The sequence below is a fragment of the Haliotis asinina genome, chromosome 15 (assembly GCF_037392515.1).
Source record: "Haliotis asinina isolate JCU_RB_2024 chromosome 15, JCU_Hal_asi_v2, whole genome shotgun sequence".
NCBI classification, from domain to species: Eukaryota; Metazoa; Mollusca; class Gastropoda; order Lepetellida; family Haliotidae; genus Haliotis; species Haliotis asinina.
In genome coordinates, this window is record NC_090294.1 from 45088360 (window position 1) to 45107700 (window position 19341).

General features: G+C 38.7%; 1 protein-coding gene across 3 annotated transcripts; it reads right to left on the reverse strand.

Moving 5' to 3' along the window:
• Window positions 1–299: 299 nt before the first annotated feature.
• Window positions 300–16111, reverse strand: LOC137265623 (methyltransferase-like protein 27). 3 transcript variants are annotated; one of them, XM_067801056.1, is made up of 6 exons: window positions 16039–16111; window positions 7692–7846; window positions 7206–7334; window positions 6283–6418; window positions 5595–5687; window positions 300–3113 (listed from the first exon to the last, which is right to left on the reverse strand). In XM_067801056.1, the coding sequence occupies exons 2-6, from the start codon at window positions 7842–7844 to the stop codon at window positions 2929–2931; spliced, it is 696 nt and encodes a 231-aa protein (XP_067657157.1). In that variant the 5' UTR covers window positions 7845–7846; window positions 16039–16111; the 3' UTR covers window positions 300–2928. The 3 variants fall into 3 exon arrangements, with proteins under 3 accessions (XP_067657157.1, XP_067657156.1, XP_067657155.1); XM_067801055.1 differs by lacking the exon at window positions 16039–16111 and adding an exon at window positions 8134–8219; XM_067801054.1 differs by lacking the exon at window positions 16039–16111 and adding an exon at window positions 7946–8210.
• Between the last annotated feature and the right edge of the window lie 3230 nt (window positions 16112–19341).

Genomic DNA, 19341 nt, shown 5'->3' on the forward strand with positions numbered 1-19341 from the left:
TTAGAGTGTCCGTCCGGAGAGCGGATTTGATACCAAAGGACATTAAAACATGGTACTTGTTGGTCCCTTCCTGGCACGCGGCATTAATGGATAAATCAAGGGCTTTCGGCTCCTGTTCAGTATAATGTGTCTGAGTGGGTATTCGTGCTTAACTGCACCATGGTATCTATAAAACACCTTATGTTTGGGGCAGCATCCGCAAATACACATGCATTGACGTGGACATATGAACGAAAAGCGAGCTTCAACCTCTTATTTATTCTGAAGATGAAAAATTACAGTGTATGAATTCGAATTGACCGTTTAGTTGTCATTCTGCTTCGTGAAGAATAGAAACATGAACATCAAATTCTGGTGTATTGGATTCTGCCACTATCATCACGCCGGAGTGGCTACAAGAAAGTGTTGAAAGGAATGTATACATGGTATGCCAGATGCAGACAATCATTAACAACGGGGAAATAGATGACATGTTGACGAGAAAGTCTTGGAAAGGCATATTGTAAAATACACATAAAGGTTGAAAGTGTATGAATTAATGTTCATCAGATAATACAGAAACAAAAACAGATTTCAAAACGATATGTTAATCATACAAAAAAATGTGGACATCCAAGTGAAACACAGTTACTTTCAGTCCAGTGGTAGAGTAAACTGTATTTTGAAATTTATGGAAGAGTCAAATACTTGAGGCGATCTCTATGACAACTAAAACACAAGGTAGGGTTTTGAGATGAAGATGTTAATTATACCATCACCAACAAGATTTAACATAGTGAACTGGGCAAGCAAAGATGGTAGTTTATTGTTGAGGAACTACTATGTCGTAAAATGTCTTAGACAGACAACATAAGCGGATCCCGAGGATGTGGGTAGGTGAGTGTCAGGGAGACAAACGGGTGAGAATGAAGTGTGAACGCTGTCTTTTTCAAAAAGAAGCTCTGGATACCTGTCAGTTGTGCAATATGACCAATCATCAAACCAAAATGTAGGTAGGCATGACCTTTGCAAATGATAACACTTGTAACGCATTCAGGAATGGAGAGAGAACAATGCTACATGTATTGTCAGCAACGTTTTTAACAGGGCATGGAGATTCAACTGTAGATTGTGTGGTGACGAAACTTTGGGACCTTTCAGACAGAACGTTCTCGTTGTTTTGCTGCAAGTTTTCAGTGGGACACGGGGGACCGAGCTTGTTGCTGATGTCGTGAAGGATACCGAACTGTTCCCGTTGGTAACTTCTGATAGCGTTACTACGGTGTTTACTGCGGCTTGTAGCTGCCTTGTCGGTAAATCCACTGTTGTACAATGTTGTACAACATGTCACGCGACCGGAGTGGTTGGAGATATTTCTCCAATCTGTACTTATTCCTGCTTCGTCATAGAATTTCTTGTACATTCCATTATCCAACGTGGATATATCTTCTTGAATAACACCGAATTCCAGAAGTGTAGTAGCAGGTTGATTTCTATAACGCTTCCAGTCTTTCCAAACATTGGGAGCCCACTGATTATTCTGTCGAGTTTTCTTCGGAATAGCACCTTCCTGTTCATCGTGTTCGGTTTTCAGAAGCTCTTGTGTTGGAATAGATGTCAGCTGGGTTAGACTGGGAACTTCAAAATCTGTATTTGTAAACAATTCTTTAAACAACAAATCAAACTGTCCCTCTCCAAACTCACCATCTGACACGCCCATACTCGTTGACGACATGTGCCAAATGACGTAGAAAGAGATTGAAAATGACGTCACGATAACTGTCAATCAAAAAGTAGACAAAGTTTTAAGTCAGTTAGCCACTAAGAGTTCTCTTCGTAGATTCTATTATTACGTAAGGTTTGAAGTTGAAAGAGACATTATGCTGAAACAACCGCAATTATAAATTTCTTACAGTACCTCAACTGGCCATCGTTGATCTTTAGGAATCATTTAATCTTCTCAGAACGAGATGTTGATAAGTAATTCTTACATTTTGGGAAGGTGGTAAACAACTGAATGCTTTTGCAAATGTACTCAGGGCAAAGGCTCAAGATATTACGAGTATCGGGCTTAGGAATCAATACCAGAAGCTTACATCAAAGGTGTAGGTCTCCTGAGAAAAGCGGTTGTAATAGCCAAACAGTTGCTGTTTAATTTGCTTGGATCAAGGGATATTAATTTGATAGGTGGTGTATTTTACAAGAGGCCAGTGGTGATTTGGATCGTTCGAGGCAGTTGGTTTTGCTTTAAGATGTTAAGCACTGTGTCTCAGAAAACATTTATGAGCAGAAAGTACATCAGTTGAGTCAGGCTGTTACTTTGGTTGACGATTATTCGCTAGCTCATGGTCATATTCGTTTCATGCCCTCGGGGTTTTCAAACAGTGGTTCACGGAATATACAGTGGGAAAGGGTAGTTCCCTTACATGCCTCTCGTTCAAATATTTCTGGTTCTGAGTTTGTTGACAAAATGGCAAGTTGTGCTGGAGTTGGTTCTAAAGATACTTCTGAAGTATCATCAGAAACGACTTGTAGACATTGTCGCAGACCAGTGGATATCATTTCTGAAAGAATACAGTCTATCTTCCCCTAAGAACTGGTGGGTGCCCCAGCCTCCTTGTGGTTTTGTTAATGAGAAACTAGCTTGAGAAGACTGTTGTTGTGCGAGAGGACTATTTATCTGTCGGTTGTGCAAGTTATGTATCAGCTGTTTCCAGATGTGTCAGTGTCATCATGTAGACGCAGGTGACGCTATGTCTGTAAACCAGCATCCGTACTGGATGAAACCAGTCGAGTTTGCAGCCTTGAAGAAGGAACTTCAATACATGCTGAACAAAGACAAAGTTACAAATACAGTTCACTGTGTATTCTTGTGCAGGGGTTTGATTGGTACGTGTGTCAGAATTATACATATGTGTTTGTGAAGATCATAATTCCAATTATCGTCTCCTAACATACCCTAAATCTAAAGATAACACCATTTTCTCCAAAAACGTATTCTGACACGACATCACGTGACAATCTTTCCCACTTCCCCGCATCCTCCAGGTCCTTCATCAGCTGCTCCAGTCCGTCCCTGTATTCAAGGCACTGAGAAAGGTGTGATTCCTTCATCATGATGCAGATCAACCCCCCTGAAAATGGAATTGCCATATATACATCCCAAGAACATGGACGGTTTTATTAATATCCATTTGGTGATGGTACTTCAGCTAAATGTGTCACTGTCATGACGTGTAATACCTCCATCGTCCATTGACCAATGACTATGTAACCAATCCATGCGTAATTAGTTATATAATACCAATCTACATATTCAATGATCACTATCGCAGTGTACACTGGCTTGTCAGCAACTGAACTGAACTTTATTTTCAACTCAGGCCGCAGACAGCGGCAGATAAGGTTACATGTATATAACAATTTAATATATTCAAATATACAATGTATGTGCAATATATGAATACAAACAGATGAAAGGTAATGTATGGTAGTTGAATAGATACAGGCATGATATACATAAAGATAATAGGATTATTTAGGTGTAGCGTTCTTACCGACGATTCTTGAAAACATTTATAGTAATAAAATTTATTACAGAATAAGGCGAGATTTCTAAGAATACCTATCTTATTGTCATTGAATAATGTATGCATTCTTATAAAAAAAGTTGCTCGGGTATAAAATATAGCTTAAGATACTAAATTCTTGAATTTATAAAGTGAGTACAGATAAATTCGTAATGAAATTCATCGCTACCATAGCAAAGTTTACACTTTTTACAAGTTTTGGGATATTGTTCCACCGACCTGTTTCAATCGGTACGTTGTGATTTGCTCCTTTTAACCCTAATAATGCCCTTTGTGCAGTTATCACTTGAAATATCCAAATATTTACTAAACCCTACAAAACCCGTTCCACTATGTCACTATCTTTAATTACAGTAGATAACATTTATAATCTTCACTGGTCACCCCTCTTGGACTGCCATCACATCAACTTGACCACGGAAGTACTATTGTTTCCCTGTCTGTCCATTGCTGAGTTTTTGCCTGTCCATTGTTGTATGTATGCTCGCATTTATAATGTTAAGCAATCCGGAATTCAGCCTGGCTGCGTATTGACTGCGAGCTAGATAATATCGCTCGTATGATATAAATGGGATTGAGCTGGAACTCCGCTAACCTCATTCATGTATACATGTTTGCCATCCATTGGTAGTAAACTAAAGACGTTTGAACTCAACGGATGTCTCCGTCTTGATCAACGTATTGTTCGTCTCAACTCTGAACGAACTTCCCTGTCGACACATATACGCTTTGAAAGATGTATCATGGCATAAAAATATGGGCGTATGGAACTGCAAGGAAAGGTTGTGAGATATTATCCGATAATACTATGGGAACAAGCTTGATTTAGGGAACATTAACAGGTGTGGCTAATGGCTGGGGAATTACTTGCTATAAGAATATGAAGGTCGGGGGAGTTTGGACATAGGTCAGCTTTAATAGTGAGAATTTGATACCTTAAATCTAAGAAATGGAACATGTATAGGTTTGGGGAGGAACATATTGTTCAAAGAGCATCTATTCCATGTTTCCTCTCTACGAATGATGTGACAATGGACAAAGAGCTGTTTCTCTAGACTTCCAGTCGAATTTTGGTGGTCGAGGTTTTCAAAAATGTAACTGTAGTCCTGTGGAATGTAACTCGACACGTTGAAAATGTTTGATAACGCTACTGACGTGCATATAGCCTGTATAACAACAGTCGCAATGTATCTTGTCGCAACAAATGAATTTCATCAGCGTGTGGTCTGTGCTCGTATTATAAATGTGGTGTTCTCTATTTCAATAAGAGCGTACAAGCATTTCATGAAATCCCAGAGCTAATATTTCAATATGTTTATGAAATCCCTCGGAAACTTAGGGAATACATGAATCCCTGAGTGTCACAGTGATTTCACGAAATCGCTGACTCTTTTTAACCAGTGGCATGAAGTCACAGGTTTCTCATATTCCCTGTATCAAATATGAGAGTCCAAAAACATAAGGCGATCACGAGGAATGAACACGCTCTGGTTGAAGCAAACGGTATTCATTTCTTTCATACAGACATGAGTATACTGAAAAGGGTGTGTAATCATCACCGATATGGAAACGAGGACACAGGGTAGCATTTTACCTGTAAGTCTTCACGGAGGTGATAATATATTTTAGTGTAACATAATGATTTCTTAGATTTATTTATGTTCATTTATTGTAATGATTTTTAAAATTATTTGTTAAAGCATAGTTACTAGGGTGTAAATACATCTTAAAGTAATGAATTTCATTCACCCATACAAACACTCATCATCATCATCATCATCATATGCCGTCTGGACTATGAGTAAACAAAAACTGTGGGAACAACATCTTTTCAAATCTGATAGATACAAATTTTCGATAGACTTTTAATAATCCAGGAAACATCAGAAAATGAACACCTTTTCTACTTTCTCACTAAGAACTCACTGACAATCGTGATTGCTATGAACAAACAAAAAGTTGTAAATCACATCTGGTAACATTTATGGTTTGCATATTTAAGATATGCACATACGTTCTACTCACGTGGTTTAGTCAATCGAATTAGTTCGTGCAACCCACGCAGAGGAATATGTCCTTCACCCATTCCACCACTTGTTACACAGCAGTCGTACGTATCTGTAAACATGATCGCGGTATATACTTTCCATGAAAAGTCTAGACTCACTAGTGTAAATGTAGCCACTATTTTCAGCCATCTGTTCTAAAGGAGATTTTGCAAAAATATTCAATCATGTATAAATGTACCGTTTAAACATGAACTGATGTATTGTAAAACAAATTTTTAACATAGAAAAGATTATTGTCATGAGTTCGATAAATGATGGAACTCGTGAAAAGTGGCTAACTCTTAAGAAAACTTGATCACATGCATGGTATTTGCAGATTTTTCTCAGCAGTTTGATAAATGATCCTTGCGCATATCATCTGCATAGGGTTTGCAGCTGGTTCCCCCAAGTCAGTAGAGTAATTCATCTCATCTTCGATGTAACCACATAACATACAGTGGATGACTTACGTGAGTCTAAAGTTTTGATGGGTAGGAATGGTCAGCACGACATGTTGACATGCACAATCCTGGAAAAATCCTTTCTAAATGTAACATGAGAGAGAAAAATACAATTTCATTCGTAGATGTTGCTATAACTATTTTCTGGGATACGTGTCACTAGGAGGCCTAATGAAGATGAAATGAAGGTGAAGTGTTACTTACCATCATCTATTGGGAGGCGGTTGCCGTCCAGAGATTCACAGTAGAGGTTGGTGTAGATGTTCTTCTTCCTGGCTTGTTCCAACATTCCCGCAGCAGGTTCTAGAGCATCCAGGTGCTTAAATCCTCGGTCCTGAAGCTGTGAAATAGACGGGCATATTTGAGAGGGCTGGTTTTAGGAGATTTTCAGGCGGCTTGATGTGTGTGTGTGTGTGTGTGTGTGTGTGTGTGTGTACATGTGTGTATGCTTGATACCCCTAATATGAAGCTGAAAATGCCTCAGCTAATTCAGCATAGACCTCTTTAATATCAATTGATTAATAATTGGGAAAAACTTTCGTTTGATAAATCATTAAGAAAACATTTTTTGAACATTTTATCAGCATTCATTGAACTTTTGCACAATGTATGGGTCTGGTATGACTTTTCCATGTGTAGATGTGAAACCGTTTTTGGTACTTGGCTGCACCTGTTGAGTATACGTGAAACTGATTTGTTGTTTGGCTGTACCTGTTCAGTGTAAAATGTTAGGTCGATGTCTTTACTTGGCTATACATGTTTAGTGTAAATGTGAAATTGATTAGTTTATTTGACTGTACCTGTTTAGTGTAAATGTTACGTTGATCTGTTTATTTGGCTGTATCTGTTTAGTGTAAATATTACGTTGATTTGTGTAGTTCGTTGTTTCGTGTGAATGTGAAGTTGATTTGGTTATTTGGCTCTACATGTTCAGTGTAAGTGAGGAATTCATTTGGTTATTTGGTAGTATACGTTGATTGGTTTGTTTCGCTGCATCTGCTTCGTGTAAATGTGAAGTTGATTGGTTAGATGGATGTACCCGTTCAGTGTAAATGTTAACTTGACTTGTTTATTTGGCTGTACCTGTTTAGTGTAAATGTGAAGTCGAATTGATTATTTGGCTGTACCTGTTTTCCCACCATGCCTGTTCCAGAGGCAACATCTAACACATTCGTCTGTGGTATGCTGTCCCTGAAATACTCTGCTACGGCGTTCGCTGCAATCAATGGCCCCTTGTAATCCTCTGAACCCATATCCTTAAAAGTAAAGTATCATGTGATCACTGGACGAGGGAGTTTGGTTTGGTTTGGTTTTGTCTGTTGTTTAACGCCGTACTCAGCAATATTTCTGTAAATTACCAAGTCTGGCTCAGACAGTACATCAATAACCAACATGGGTATGATCTACACAGATGGGACACGATGACGTGTGTCATCCAAGTCAGCGAGCATGGTCACCCGACCACGTTAGGCGCGACAAGCATGGGTTGTTGAAGACAAATTCTAACCCGGACCTTCACGGGTCTGGCGAAGGAGCATATTTGAGTCAAGTGAATAGTTTCGAGTAACAAAAAGTCATACGTGTATATTATATAATAATTTTATGAATCATACCTTTTCGTATTTGCCATCTTCGGCCCATTTAGAGTAAAATTCCAGCACTTCCTCTTTGGGGAGTCCGGCACGGTAAGGCAAGGCTACCAACACTTTCCCCGTCTCCTCTGGCATCCAGATAGGTGTACATTTGTTTGCTTCCTTTTCTGTCATTTCTGAAAGTACAATCAAGTTATGAGAGTAGTGTACTGGGTTTCCTTCAGACAAAAATAATAGGTTGCAATATCATTGCAGCCGAAGGCCTAAATGAGCACCTCATGACTCAACGTCGAATGAGCAGACTGATGGATTTCAATCTGTTTATAGAGCTGGTTTGTTTCTTGAGCAAGTGCCTCCATAAGCCAACTTCTTCAATGGCACTATAATTGTCCCGTTAAAGATACCATCATCAACCACGCTGTAGCATTTCTGTTATATTGTACCACAAAGAACGTCTTCATACCAGATGTGGTTCAGGCAATGCACAGTTTTTCAAATTTCAATTCTGTATCAAATCTGTGTATCACTAAGCACCATGTCTTGTCGAACTGTCCACGATTTGTACTTAATGTATACAGCTGAATACATAACATACTTCATGGATAACGACTTGTTTTTATTCTTTACACGACGTAAAACATGTCATATATCCATATGCATACAGTGCATACAGCTGCTTTGAATATAACGTTCTTTATTTGCATAGAGATATGCACGCATTATGCAAAATATATACATATATGTAAATAATCACAATGTGCACCTAATCACTTTTCTACCACACGTTGCCATTTACCTGTGCGCATTTATTGTATTGATTTATATGCACGCCTAGTTTGAGTTGGAAACGTTCTTGTAATGTCTATACAACTAGGTTCTTGCGCGTCACAACTTAAAACATTCGGCAAGTACCCTTCAAAACTCTAATATGAACACACGAGCATCATGTCAAGTTGTTGCATTTAACCGTATCTTCTGATACAGTCCAGCACAAAGTGCATCTTCATGTCTTTATGTGAATCTGTTAATGGTCGTGTGTGCATCTCTTTTGGCTCATTGGGGTCCCCTGTTCAGTTTCTTAACAATATACTTTATCGTTTAGTGACCTTTATATATGCATGATGTTTGTACAAACCGGTGTCCGCACGGGAAAACTACATTTGAAAAAAAGCCCATTGCCACTGAAGCCACATTTCAAGTACACACCTCGGCGCCACGAATCGCCGTGAACCCACAATGAGTAAAGGAATCAATACCGTTTTAACAAATAACCGTTACCCATTGATCGCCATGGATAAAATTGTTTTAGTGACTTGACCTTTGTTTAGTTGACATATGATGGGCGCCCACTATATTCCCGTTGACGCTTTTAGTAGAACTTTAATCTTGTTTATATTGTTCTTTAATCTTGCATTTACTTTTACTGTAAACTGTGTTATCGTAATCCCTATGTATAGAATCTGTTCTGAAATAATATGATTCATACTAATGGGTCATTGTATGTAAAGAGACAGTTTTCTCTCAAGAAAGTGTTAGTTTTTATTTATTTTTCTTTTGTATGTACGTCTTCGTGTAAACTACTTTGGTATGTATCGTTTGCATCTTGCAACAACAGAGACGTATTGCATAAAATTTACTGTGACATTTCAGTTTAAAAAAAAAAACATGACCGAAGCAACAATTGCTCTTATTTTTAACAGTTATCAGAAAGAACATGCCAAACTCTGTTTTTCTTAAATGTGACTTTCCCGGGCTGTCACCGCACAAAAATTATTGTGAAATGCCTCGGTGATTAGAGCGTCCGTGCGGGGAGCGGAAGGTTCGATTTCGGGCCGCGTCATATCAAAAGGCGTTAAAATAGGGTACTTGTTACAAAATGGTATGTGGTAAATCTGTCTTTCCGTGTGTATCAGGTGGAACACTGAATTGTACTGAACGTGATCTAACCCGTGATCTTAATTCCTTTGAATTAAGGATACACTAAGTTAGAGTTACCATATTAGAATTTCATTTTGACCTAGGAAAACATTCAAGTGACAACATGCTCTCTAGAAGACTGTATGACAACATGACTTTCCAGTGGTCAATTTCCCTTTAAGTGGAGCAAAATTCAAACCGTTACAGTCTTTGGTGTCAACATTACAGGTACAATCGAGCATGCTCGAAGATGTTTAAGAACGTCATATGATGTTTTAGGTTTTCCAGTGATGCAGGATCAGTGTGCGAAATACCCAGTGGCCCGCTAGACCGTGGCTTGTAAAATTCCAGTCAGGCCAGTAAGTCTCCACAGTCACTGGCCTGACTGGCTTGTGAATTTTCATGGATCATTTTGTAAGTCTCTCAGTTGTTGAGTTATAATAAACGAGATACGAGATTATAAACCAACCATCGGTTGCACCAACTTGGGTAGTCAGTCCAGGTTTGAAGAGGTCATCATGACACGATGACGCATTGGTCACAGCAGATATACTCATGAGTATTTGTTAGAAGGCGAAGATCCTTCATTTTGCATCCATTGTAATGAGAGAATCACATTCAAGCATGTCCTGCTGGACTGCAATGATTTTTCCATCACAGGGGATAAATATTTCAGTGCCAAAACAATGAAGGATATTTCATTCTGTAAATTATCATTTAATACTTAGTTCAGAATTATTAGATAAATTTTGACAAATATATTTTGTAAACAGATGTCATAAATGTCATATTATCAATGGTTGTATACATTAGCATCAGCCAGTTGTTAGTAACTGTATCCTGAAAGGATGTTCCGGGACAGTCTTTGTCGCCCTGAGACGGTACATAAGTCCAAAACTTTCAAGTTAAGATTTAAACTTACCAATTTGTGTTTAAACGTAGTATTTTTCGTTGTTTTAAATTTCGGCTAGATTTTCCTCCCATCGTCAGCGGCTGAAGGGATGGAGTAACCAACTAGGGTCAATGAAAGTAGCACATGTAACGCAATTCCGCATTGTCCCCGTATGGTGATCTACCTTGAGATGTTGGCGATCTATAGCATATTTTCATATCTAGTCACATGTATGTATTGTCCAACTTGTGGTATTACTACATACTAGTTTTAAATTTGAACTATGATAGTATAGTTGTTTGGTTGTCCTTTGACGACAGGTCCGGCTGACGCTGTCGGTTCCAAATGCATTCCCATGCTTCAAATACTCAATAACACCCGGAAACTCATCCTTGATATCTCCAGGGTATACGTTCCGATAAGTCTCCACTATACCCTGGACGCATCTACGGCTCTGCCCGATAAATTTATTACCTCCCTTGACTGTCTTTTCATCCAGTCAGGTGTCTACGCTGGGAAGTTGAGCGAACCAATCGCAACTCACTTTCGTTTTTTGAAATATCTAACCGATTATACTTGTCAACAGAAACCATCCAGAGGTTCTCTGGAAGAGGTAGAAGGTTTTCTTGCATATGTTGTTTTAAAGTTTCGGACCTGTCAATGTGTTTGTATGATTTCCCTAAAATCTGGGACGCACTGCGAGCTAACCTTTGCAGTTGCGACCGCTACCTTTGTTGACACTGGCAAGCTCAGTTATAACGGCGGCCTAGCTGATTGGCTACTGTGAGAAGGCGGAGTCACCAAAGGGAGGTAATAAATTTATCGGGCAGAGCCGTAGATGCGTCCAGGGTAAAGTGGAGACTTATCGGAACGTATACCCGGGAGATATCGAGGATGCCGGAAATTAGGCAGCACATGATGTTTGTCTCCTAATGTACATCTCTGTACTGCCATTAGATTTGCCTGGCGTTATACTAAATCTACTGTCGAAACGATATCTCCTACGAGATCTCATCTTACACAAGCAATAGTTCCTGTGGAACACAGTTTTGGGTGATAAATGCAAATTGATTTACGGCTACAGGCATAGTTAGTTGGATTTGTTTGCAAAATTAAAATGGATTGAAAGTAACAAGGAGCCAGTTTCACTCAAACATGTTTCATCAATTTAGTGCCTTCCTGGGAAGAATAAAGAATCGTGTAGGAGTGAAAACAGCTCTTTGCTTTTCAAATGTATTTAAATATATCTATCTCTACACCTGTGAACATTTAAAAAATTCCACCATATAAAACCATACCTAGCCACTGTAAAAGGTGTTAACATCCAGTCTTACGCACGTATTCCACACCCCTTCTGTGAAATCCAATAGAAAACAAACAATAGAACCAGCCAAAAGAAAACTGCAAATACGTGTTCAACGGCCCCGTACATACAACATTTATCTGGAACTTGTCGTAAATATAGGGCATAACGATGACTAATGTATGGATCTCACAAGATTGTGCAGATCATGTTTTTTACAGTGTGTTATAAAGGGATATAGCGATATTCAGTCTCGATTATGGAAAAGCAAATTAAGCTCATCACCCTTCCTGCATATTCACTTCGCTTACAAGACTGTTCTTGAACCACGTGCAGCTGTGCGTTTTGAAACAACGCAGGACAGAGACCTACTACGTATTATGTGTAAATTTAGATGCACAAGCCATAAACGTAATTAGGATACAACAATATCGATGTGATCAAAATGTAAATACGGAAGTACTGAAGCGTACAAAATGTAATTATAGCGTCATGCAAGATGAATTTAACTTTTTATTGTTATTTCCAAACAGAAGCAGATTACTGTTGTTATCAAGTTATTTCTATACTGATCCAACACATGAACACTTTAATATGTTAATGTCTTCGCAAATGCTTAACGTTTTTTTCTCACGTGTCCTTGAAATTGAATAAAATTCTTCTCTCTTCTCATAATGTTTCAGATTACTGTGCCCTGTCTATAGTGAGTGTTGTTAAATACCAGGGGCCCCTTTAAATTTTCACGAAGCAAACATTACTAAGATTAGCCTAACTCCCATGTTTTAACATTGCACTAAGGTTACCTCAGTGATTTGCGATCACCTTGGCGCGTGGTGACAGGAGGCCCAGGTAAATATGTTAAGAGCAAGCTTCATTTTAAAGTGTACATGTTACCTTTGTGGTTTTGACATACAGATGCAGAGGAATTGGTAGTCAGGTGTTTCAAACACATGATTTTGTCAGCATTATGCATAAGCTGAATAGACACGTTGTTCCCACCCACATACAGACACGTTATCTCCTGAACAGGCACAACATGTTGCTTGCTAGCGAATAAAATCAGCATGCCGTTACCTCATAACAAATTCATAGTAACCACTTTGAATAATAATATGTTATTATACGACTTTTACAAGCCATATTCATATTTATATATGAACATCAATATAACAGCGAAAGGTATGTATGTACTTACGGGTATGCATAAAAGGGTCTGTATATTAAGGCATGGAGTCTTCAAAACACCAATTTAAAGAACGAATACACTTTTCTTTCTTGTAGACCCGTGAAGGTCTCGGGATAGAATAGACCTTGAGCAACCAATGCTTGCCATAAAAGGCGACAATGCTTGTCATAAGAGGGGTGGTCAGGCTCGCTGACTTGGTTGACACATGTCATCGGTTCCCAATTGCGCAGATCGATGCTCATGTTGTTGGTGACTGGATTGTCTGGTCCACACTCGATTATTTGCAAACGACCGCCATATAGCTGTCTGCTTTTTCGGTTTTCTTGAGCTCCTTGATGAATTGGTATATGTTTGGATGTGTGCGCTCCTTCAGTCCAATGTGGAATCCCTCAAGGTGGTTGTTTGGACCCGTGTTCTCATGATGGCAGGGAATTTGGCGTCATCTTCAACCCAGGTGCTGGTAATGTAGTCGTTGAAGGAAGAAATATTCGAGACATTCGGTGCCAGCTACATCACTTCTATCCTGGACCTGGTTCAGCGGAAGTGCCAACGCTGCTGCTCGTCGGACATGGGCCTGGACTGCTGGACTGTTCATGTAGTCTCGTGACAAACCCTTCTCCACTACCTGGAGCCACAGAGCTTGGGAGTAATGGAACAGAAAGCTACTTTCAGAAGTAGTGCAAAGGCTACTGGGAACATCTTTCCATTCACAAGACAGTGAATGATGTATGCTTGCAGTCTCAAGCTTGGCCAAAGAAAGAAAGTTCCATCAATGAAAAGAACATCAGGTATTCCAGCATCTCGGTAGTAGCAAATACCAGCAGTCTGTTGTCTTCGCCATCGTTTGCCATCAATCGTCTGGGTCCACGTTCCATCTAAGTTGACTTCAGCTCTAGCATTCGGCAATTGTGGGACGGACCTGGTTCTGTGCCTGTACAGGGTGGCCTGTACACTGGGAAACGACGGTGCAACCGTGGCGACATCTTCATCAAGGAGGTCAAGTTCTGAGCTGTAGATCTACTGCACTGGTGATATGTCAGTCTGGACTCGGTGTTTCAGACGGCTGAAGTCTGAAGTTTTCTTGTGGCTGTAAACACTGGATGACACCAAGTGATCTCCGATAGTAGTGCGACGGCCATTGTATCCTTTGACAACACACTTCCAGGGGTAGCAACTTGACGTTTAACGTTCAGTCAGTAGCCTGCATACAAAACCTGTTGACCACCTCTCTGTGATGTCTCAAACACAATTCTCTGCAGATTTGCCATTTTGATACCCATAGTATAAGACACGTGGTTTTATACTTCAAGGCAATTGTTTTTGGGAAAATCCAATCCATTTTTAGAATATCCAACCCATTTTGAGAATATCCAATCTCTATTCGTAAATTTAATCTTAGTTATCTTATCAGTAAATTTGTTAATGATTTCTTTTGGAGTCTGTCTTTAATCGAGACACATTGAGATTATCTCACTTTAAAACAACACGAAGCAGGATTATAATCTCTAACAGTTGTTAAACAGCCGCATTTGGATGATCTTTCTTCTCTAAATGTGGGCTATACCATTCTCCTAATAGAGGTGATAGTATATGACATTATGTTTATTGTAGGCGAGTTAAGGTGTACTCGAAGTAAGGACAGGACATTTCAGCAGCTGATTAAATTTGCTGGGTGTTGTGACAACTGGAAAGTATATGTAGAAGATAGGTTAACTATTTTGTCACTTCGGTTTCAGTCAAATCATTGTTATTAGTGTCAGTATTAGGACAGTAGATTTGTAGTAACGTTTCAAGTATATCACGTATGTGATAGCTCACTGGTTTCCATTCTCGATTCACCGTGAATACAGACTAAATTGTGTCGATAAAAGGTTCTTTCACACATTCGTTTAATCTTTAGAAGGGAAACATACCTGTAGTTAAAAGGTATTTGCAAGTAATAGTAATATTTATGATTTGTCAGGGTGTATTTGAGGTGTGTAAAAATATGATATATCGCCGGTCTGTTCTGCTACACGCCGTTGTTTGAGTGTTTCTAGTTATTTCCTCATAAACACTTTTCACGTACACCTTTAATTTTTATGAAAGAAATAAACTTTTTGAGTGTTTCTAATTATTTCCTCATAAACATTTAGTCTGTATTCACGGTGAACCGAGAATGGAAACCAGTGAGCTATAACATACGTAATATACTTGAAACGTTACTACAAATCTACTGTCCTAATACTGACACTAATATCAAGTATTTATCTTAAACTGAAGTGACATAATTCTTAACTTATCTTCTACATGTAAGATTTCAGTTGTCACAACACTCAGCAAACTTAATCAGCTGTTGAAAATCCACCGTCCTCAGTCTTAAATACTAAGTTGACGCCATATTGACTGCACTGGTTACGTGACGACCCGCGGCATACGTTCAAGGGCTTTTCGAAGAGTTTCCTCTCCTTCTCTATATAGTCTCCCTGAGTCAATGCTCATTGGGAAACGAGATAATCAAAACTGTACACGTACTTTGAGAAATGTTAATGACATGCAAGCGCTATGTCTGACAGAGTTCTTGACGGAAGAACTTCCGAGGAAACGTTTACTAATGAAAGGAAAGTAAGTCAGCATATATTCCAGTCATCAAATAAAAGCAAGTCTTTTTTCTTGACATACATCGCGTTTCGGCAACATTCAGAATTAAACGTCGATATATTGCCCCCATTTTACGTATTGTGTCGACAATGTAAACTCTGTATCGATTCACTGTATAAGCGGCCTATGGATCGATACCTATCGATGAATCGTCACACCACTATATCTGGTACGTGTATACGATTTGAACATATAACTGACATACGATTAATAAAAATGAAAAACATCTGAGTGATTGACTGAGTGAATCAGCGTGCAATCGACATCGACACAAAATCTTATTCAAATTATGACCAATAAACATTTGTAAAGTCATTACATAGCTATTCAATATGTTACCTTATGAGTTGCAATTGATTTGTGAGAGCATGTGTTTTGTCAGTATATTTGCATGTGAAATATGTTACATGTATGAGAAAAATGACAGTACCTGTATGCGTAAATAGCCTGTTCCTCGATGATATTCACGAGAGAGACGTTGTGAAGGAAATATTCAGTCAAGGCACCTGCAGCAAAGCTTGGTCCCCTGCACAACGCGGAACATAAGCCCTGAAGCAAAAACATGTCATTGGACGAATCAAAATATATCTAGTAGATTCACAAGCCATCGTATTGTGTATGTATGTATGTATGTATGTATGTGTGTGTGTGTGTGTGTGTGTGTGTGTAGATTAAAGTGCCTTACGTAAACACTTCGAGATATCCGATGTTCCACTAATTGATACCTAAATAGGTGAAGGCAGAAACCATGCCTTTACTTCGAGACAAGCGTACGTTAGCCTCACCAACGTTCGACATAACAGTATTTGACTGCACAACCTAAGCACACTGGTTCACAGTGTAGGGGCGTAACGAATATTACTGAAACTAGTTTACTTAGATCCTTTGACTGTAATACATCAATGTGCGTTTAATGACGGTATTCCAAAGAAAACGATTCATTTGATAATGTTGCCAATGTTCCTTGGGCGTTTAAGCACCGATTTAGGCGTAAGATGTATCACTATGTTCGTCATCAGAACAGTGACTTAGCTTCATTTGTTGACAATCTACCTGCTCTTAAATTGTCTTGATACGTATAGATAGAATGTTTTGGATTTAATTACAAGTTTTAAAATTATATCTGTGGTAATCTAGTTGGCTGTCCTTCACTGACAATTTCTTATCATTCAACTGAGTTATTGTAAATCCATAACTTGTCTAGTCAAGATAACTGAAATACTGCCGATGGGACTTAAAATAGTAACTCACTCACTCACTCTAACTATGTTCAGTTAGCAAAGACCAATAAATATGTTCTACCTTTGGAGCAATCGTATTGTTTTCCATGTCTGGCAAACTAATATTCAGCTAAATTTGATCTGTGAGAGTTCAAATCGAACACGTATTTCGGAGCGTTCTAGATGACTTACTCGCTGCACACGGAGAAACAGATGTGCAGTTATTGGGCCATAACAACATGCCATTAATATTATAATTAGTAATTTCAAGTACTTTGCACCCATTGCCGTGGAGATCGACGTGCAAAATAAATAAATAAATAGAACAAACAAACAAAAAGAAAAAAAGAAAAAGTAAAGAAAAAAAACAAAACGCATAGACTAGAAATCTGTCGCGAAAATGTTGCATTTTGAAACATGTATAACTCGTCTATAAATAGACTTTAGTGCATGAAATTCTACCCCAGTTCAGAAGAATGTAATGTCTATACAACTAAGTTCTTGCACGTCACAACTTATAATATTCGGTAAGTACCCTTTAAAACTCTAATATGAACACACGAGCACCAAGTCCAGTTGCTGCATTTAACCGTATCTTCTGATACAGTCCAGTACAAAGTGCATCTTCATGTCTTTATGTGAATCTGTTAATGGTCGTGTGTGCATCACTTTTGGCTCATTGGGGTCCCCCGTTCAGTTTCTTAACAATATACTTTATCGTTTAGTGACCTTTACATATGCATGATGTTTGTACAATCCGGTGTCCGCACGGGAAAACTACATTTGAAAAAAAGCCCATTGCCACATTTCAAGTACACACCTCGGCGCCACGAATCGCCGTGAAACCCACAATGAGTAAAGGAATCAATACCGTTTTCACAAATAACCGTCACCCATTGATCGCCATGGATAAAAATTGTTTCAGTGACTTGTCCTTTGTTTAGTTGACATATGATGGGCGACCACTATATTCCCGTTGAAGTTTTTAGTAAAACATTGATCTTGTTTATATTGTTCTATAATCTTGCATTCTTTGCTTTTACTGTAAACTGTGTATGGTAATCCCTATGTATAGAATCTGGTCTGAAATAATATGATTCATGCTAATGGGTCATTGTATGGAAAGGACAATTTTCTCTCAAGAAAGTGTTAGTTTTTATTTATTTTTCTTTTGTATTTACATCTTCGTGTAAACTACTTTGGTATGTATCGTTTCAAACTTGCAACAACAGAGACGTATTGCATAAAATTTACTGTGACATTTCAGTTTCAAAACAAAAACATGACCGAAGCAACAAGTGTTCTTATATTAAACAGTTATCTGAAAGAACATGGCAAACTCTGTTTTTCTTAAATGTGTCTTTCCCGGGCTGTCACCGCACAAAAGATCTTGTGAAATGCCTCGGTGATTAGAGCGTCCGTGCGGGGAGTAGAAGGTCGCGGGTTCGATTTCGGGCCGCGTCTTATCAAAAGACGTTAAAATAAGGTACTTGTTGGTCCCCTCCTGGCAAACAATGTTTGATCAACACGCTTACAAAATGGTAAATGGTATATCTGTCTTCCCGTGTGTATCAGGTGGAACACTGAATTGTACTGAACGTGATCTAACACGTGATCTTAATTCCTTTAAATCAAGGATACACTAATATCGCCAGTTAGAATTACCATGTTAGAATTTTATTTTGACCTATGAAAACATTCAAGTGACAACATGCTGTCTAGAAGACTGTACATGTATGACAACATGACTTGGACTGCAATGATTTTTCCATCACAGGGGATAAATATTTCAGTGCCAAAACAATGAAGGATCTTTTCAATCTGTAAATTATCATTTAATACTTAGTTCAGAATTATTAGATAAATTTTGACAAATATATTTTGTAAATAGATGTCATCAATGTCATATTATCAATGGTTGTATACATTAGCATCAGCCAGTTGTTAGTAACTGTATCCTGAAAGGATGTCACGGAACAATCTTTGTCGCCCTGAGACGGTACATAAGTTCAAAACTTTCAACTTGTGATTTAAACTTACCAATTTTTGTTTAAACGTAGTATTTTTCGTTGTTTTAAATTTTGGCTAGATTTTCCTCCAATCGTCAGCGGCTGAGGGGATGGTGTAACCAACTAGGGTCAATGAAAGTAGCACATGTAACGTAATTCCGCATTGTCCCCGTATGGTGATCTACCTTGAGACGTTGGCGATCCATAGCATATTTTCATATCTAGTCACATGTATGTATTGTCCAACTTGTGGTATTACTTATCATTTTACATGCTAGTTTTAAATTCGAACTGTGATAGTACAGTTGTTTGGTTGTCCTTTGACGACAGGTCCGGCTGACGCCTTCAGTTCCAAATGCATTCCCATGCTTCAAATACTCAATAACACCCGGAAATTGGGCAGCACATGATGTTTATCTCCTAAATGTACATCTCTGAACTCAGTACTGCCATAAGATTTGCAGTGCAGCAATGTCCTAGCATTGTGACGTCATCAAGGTCATA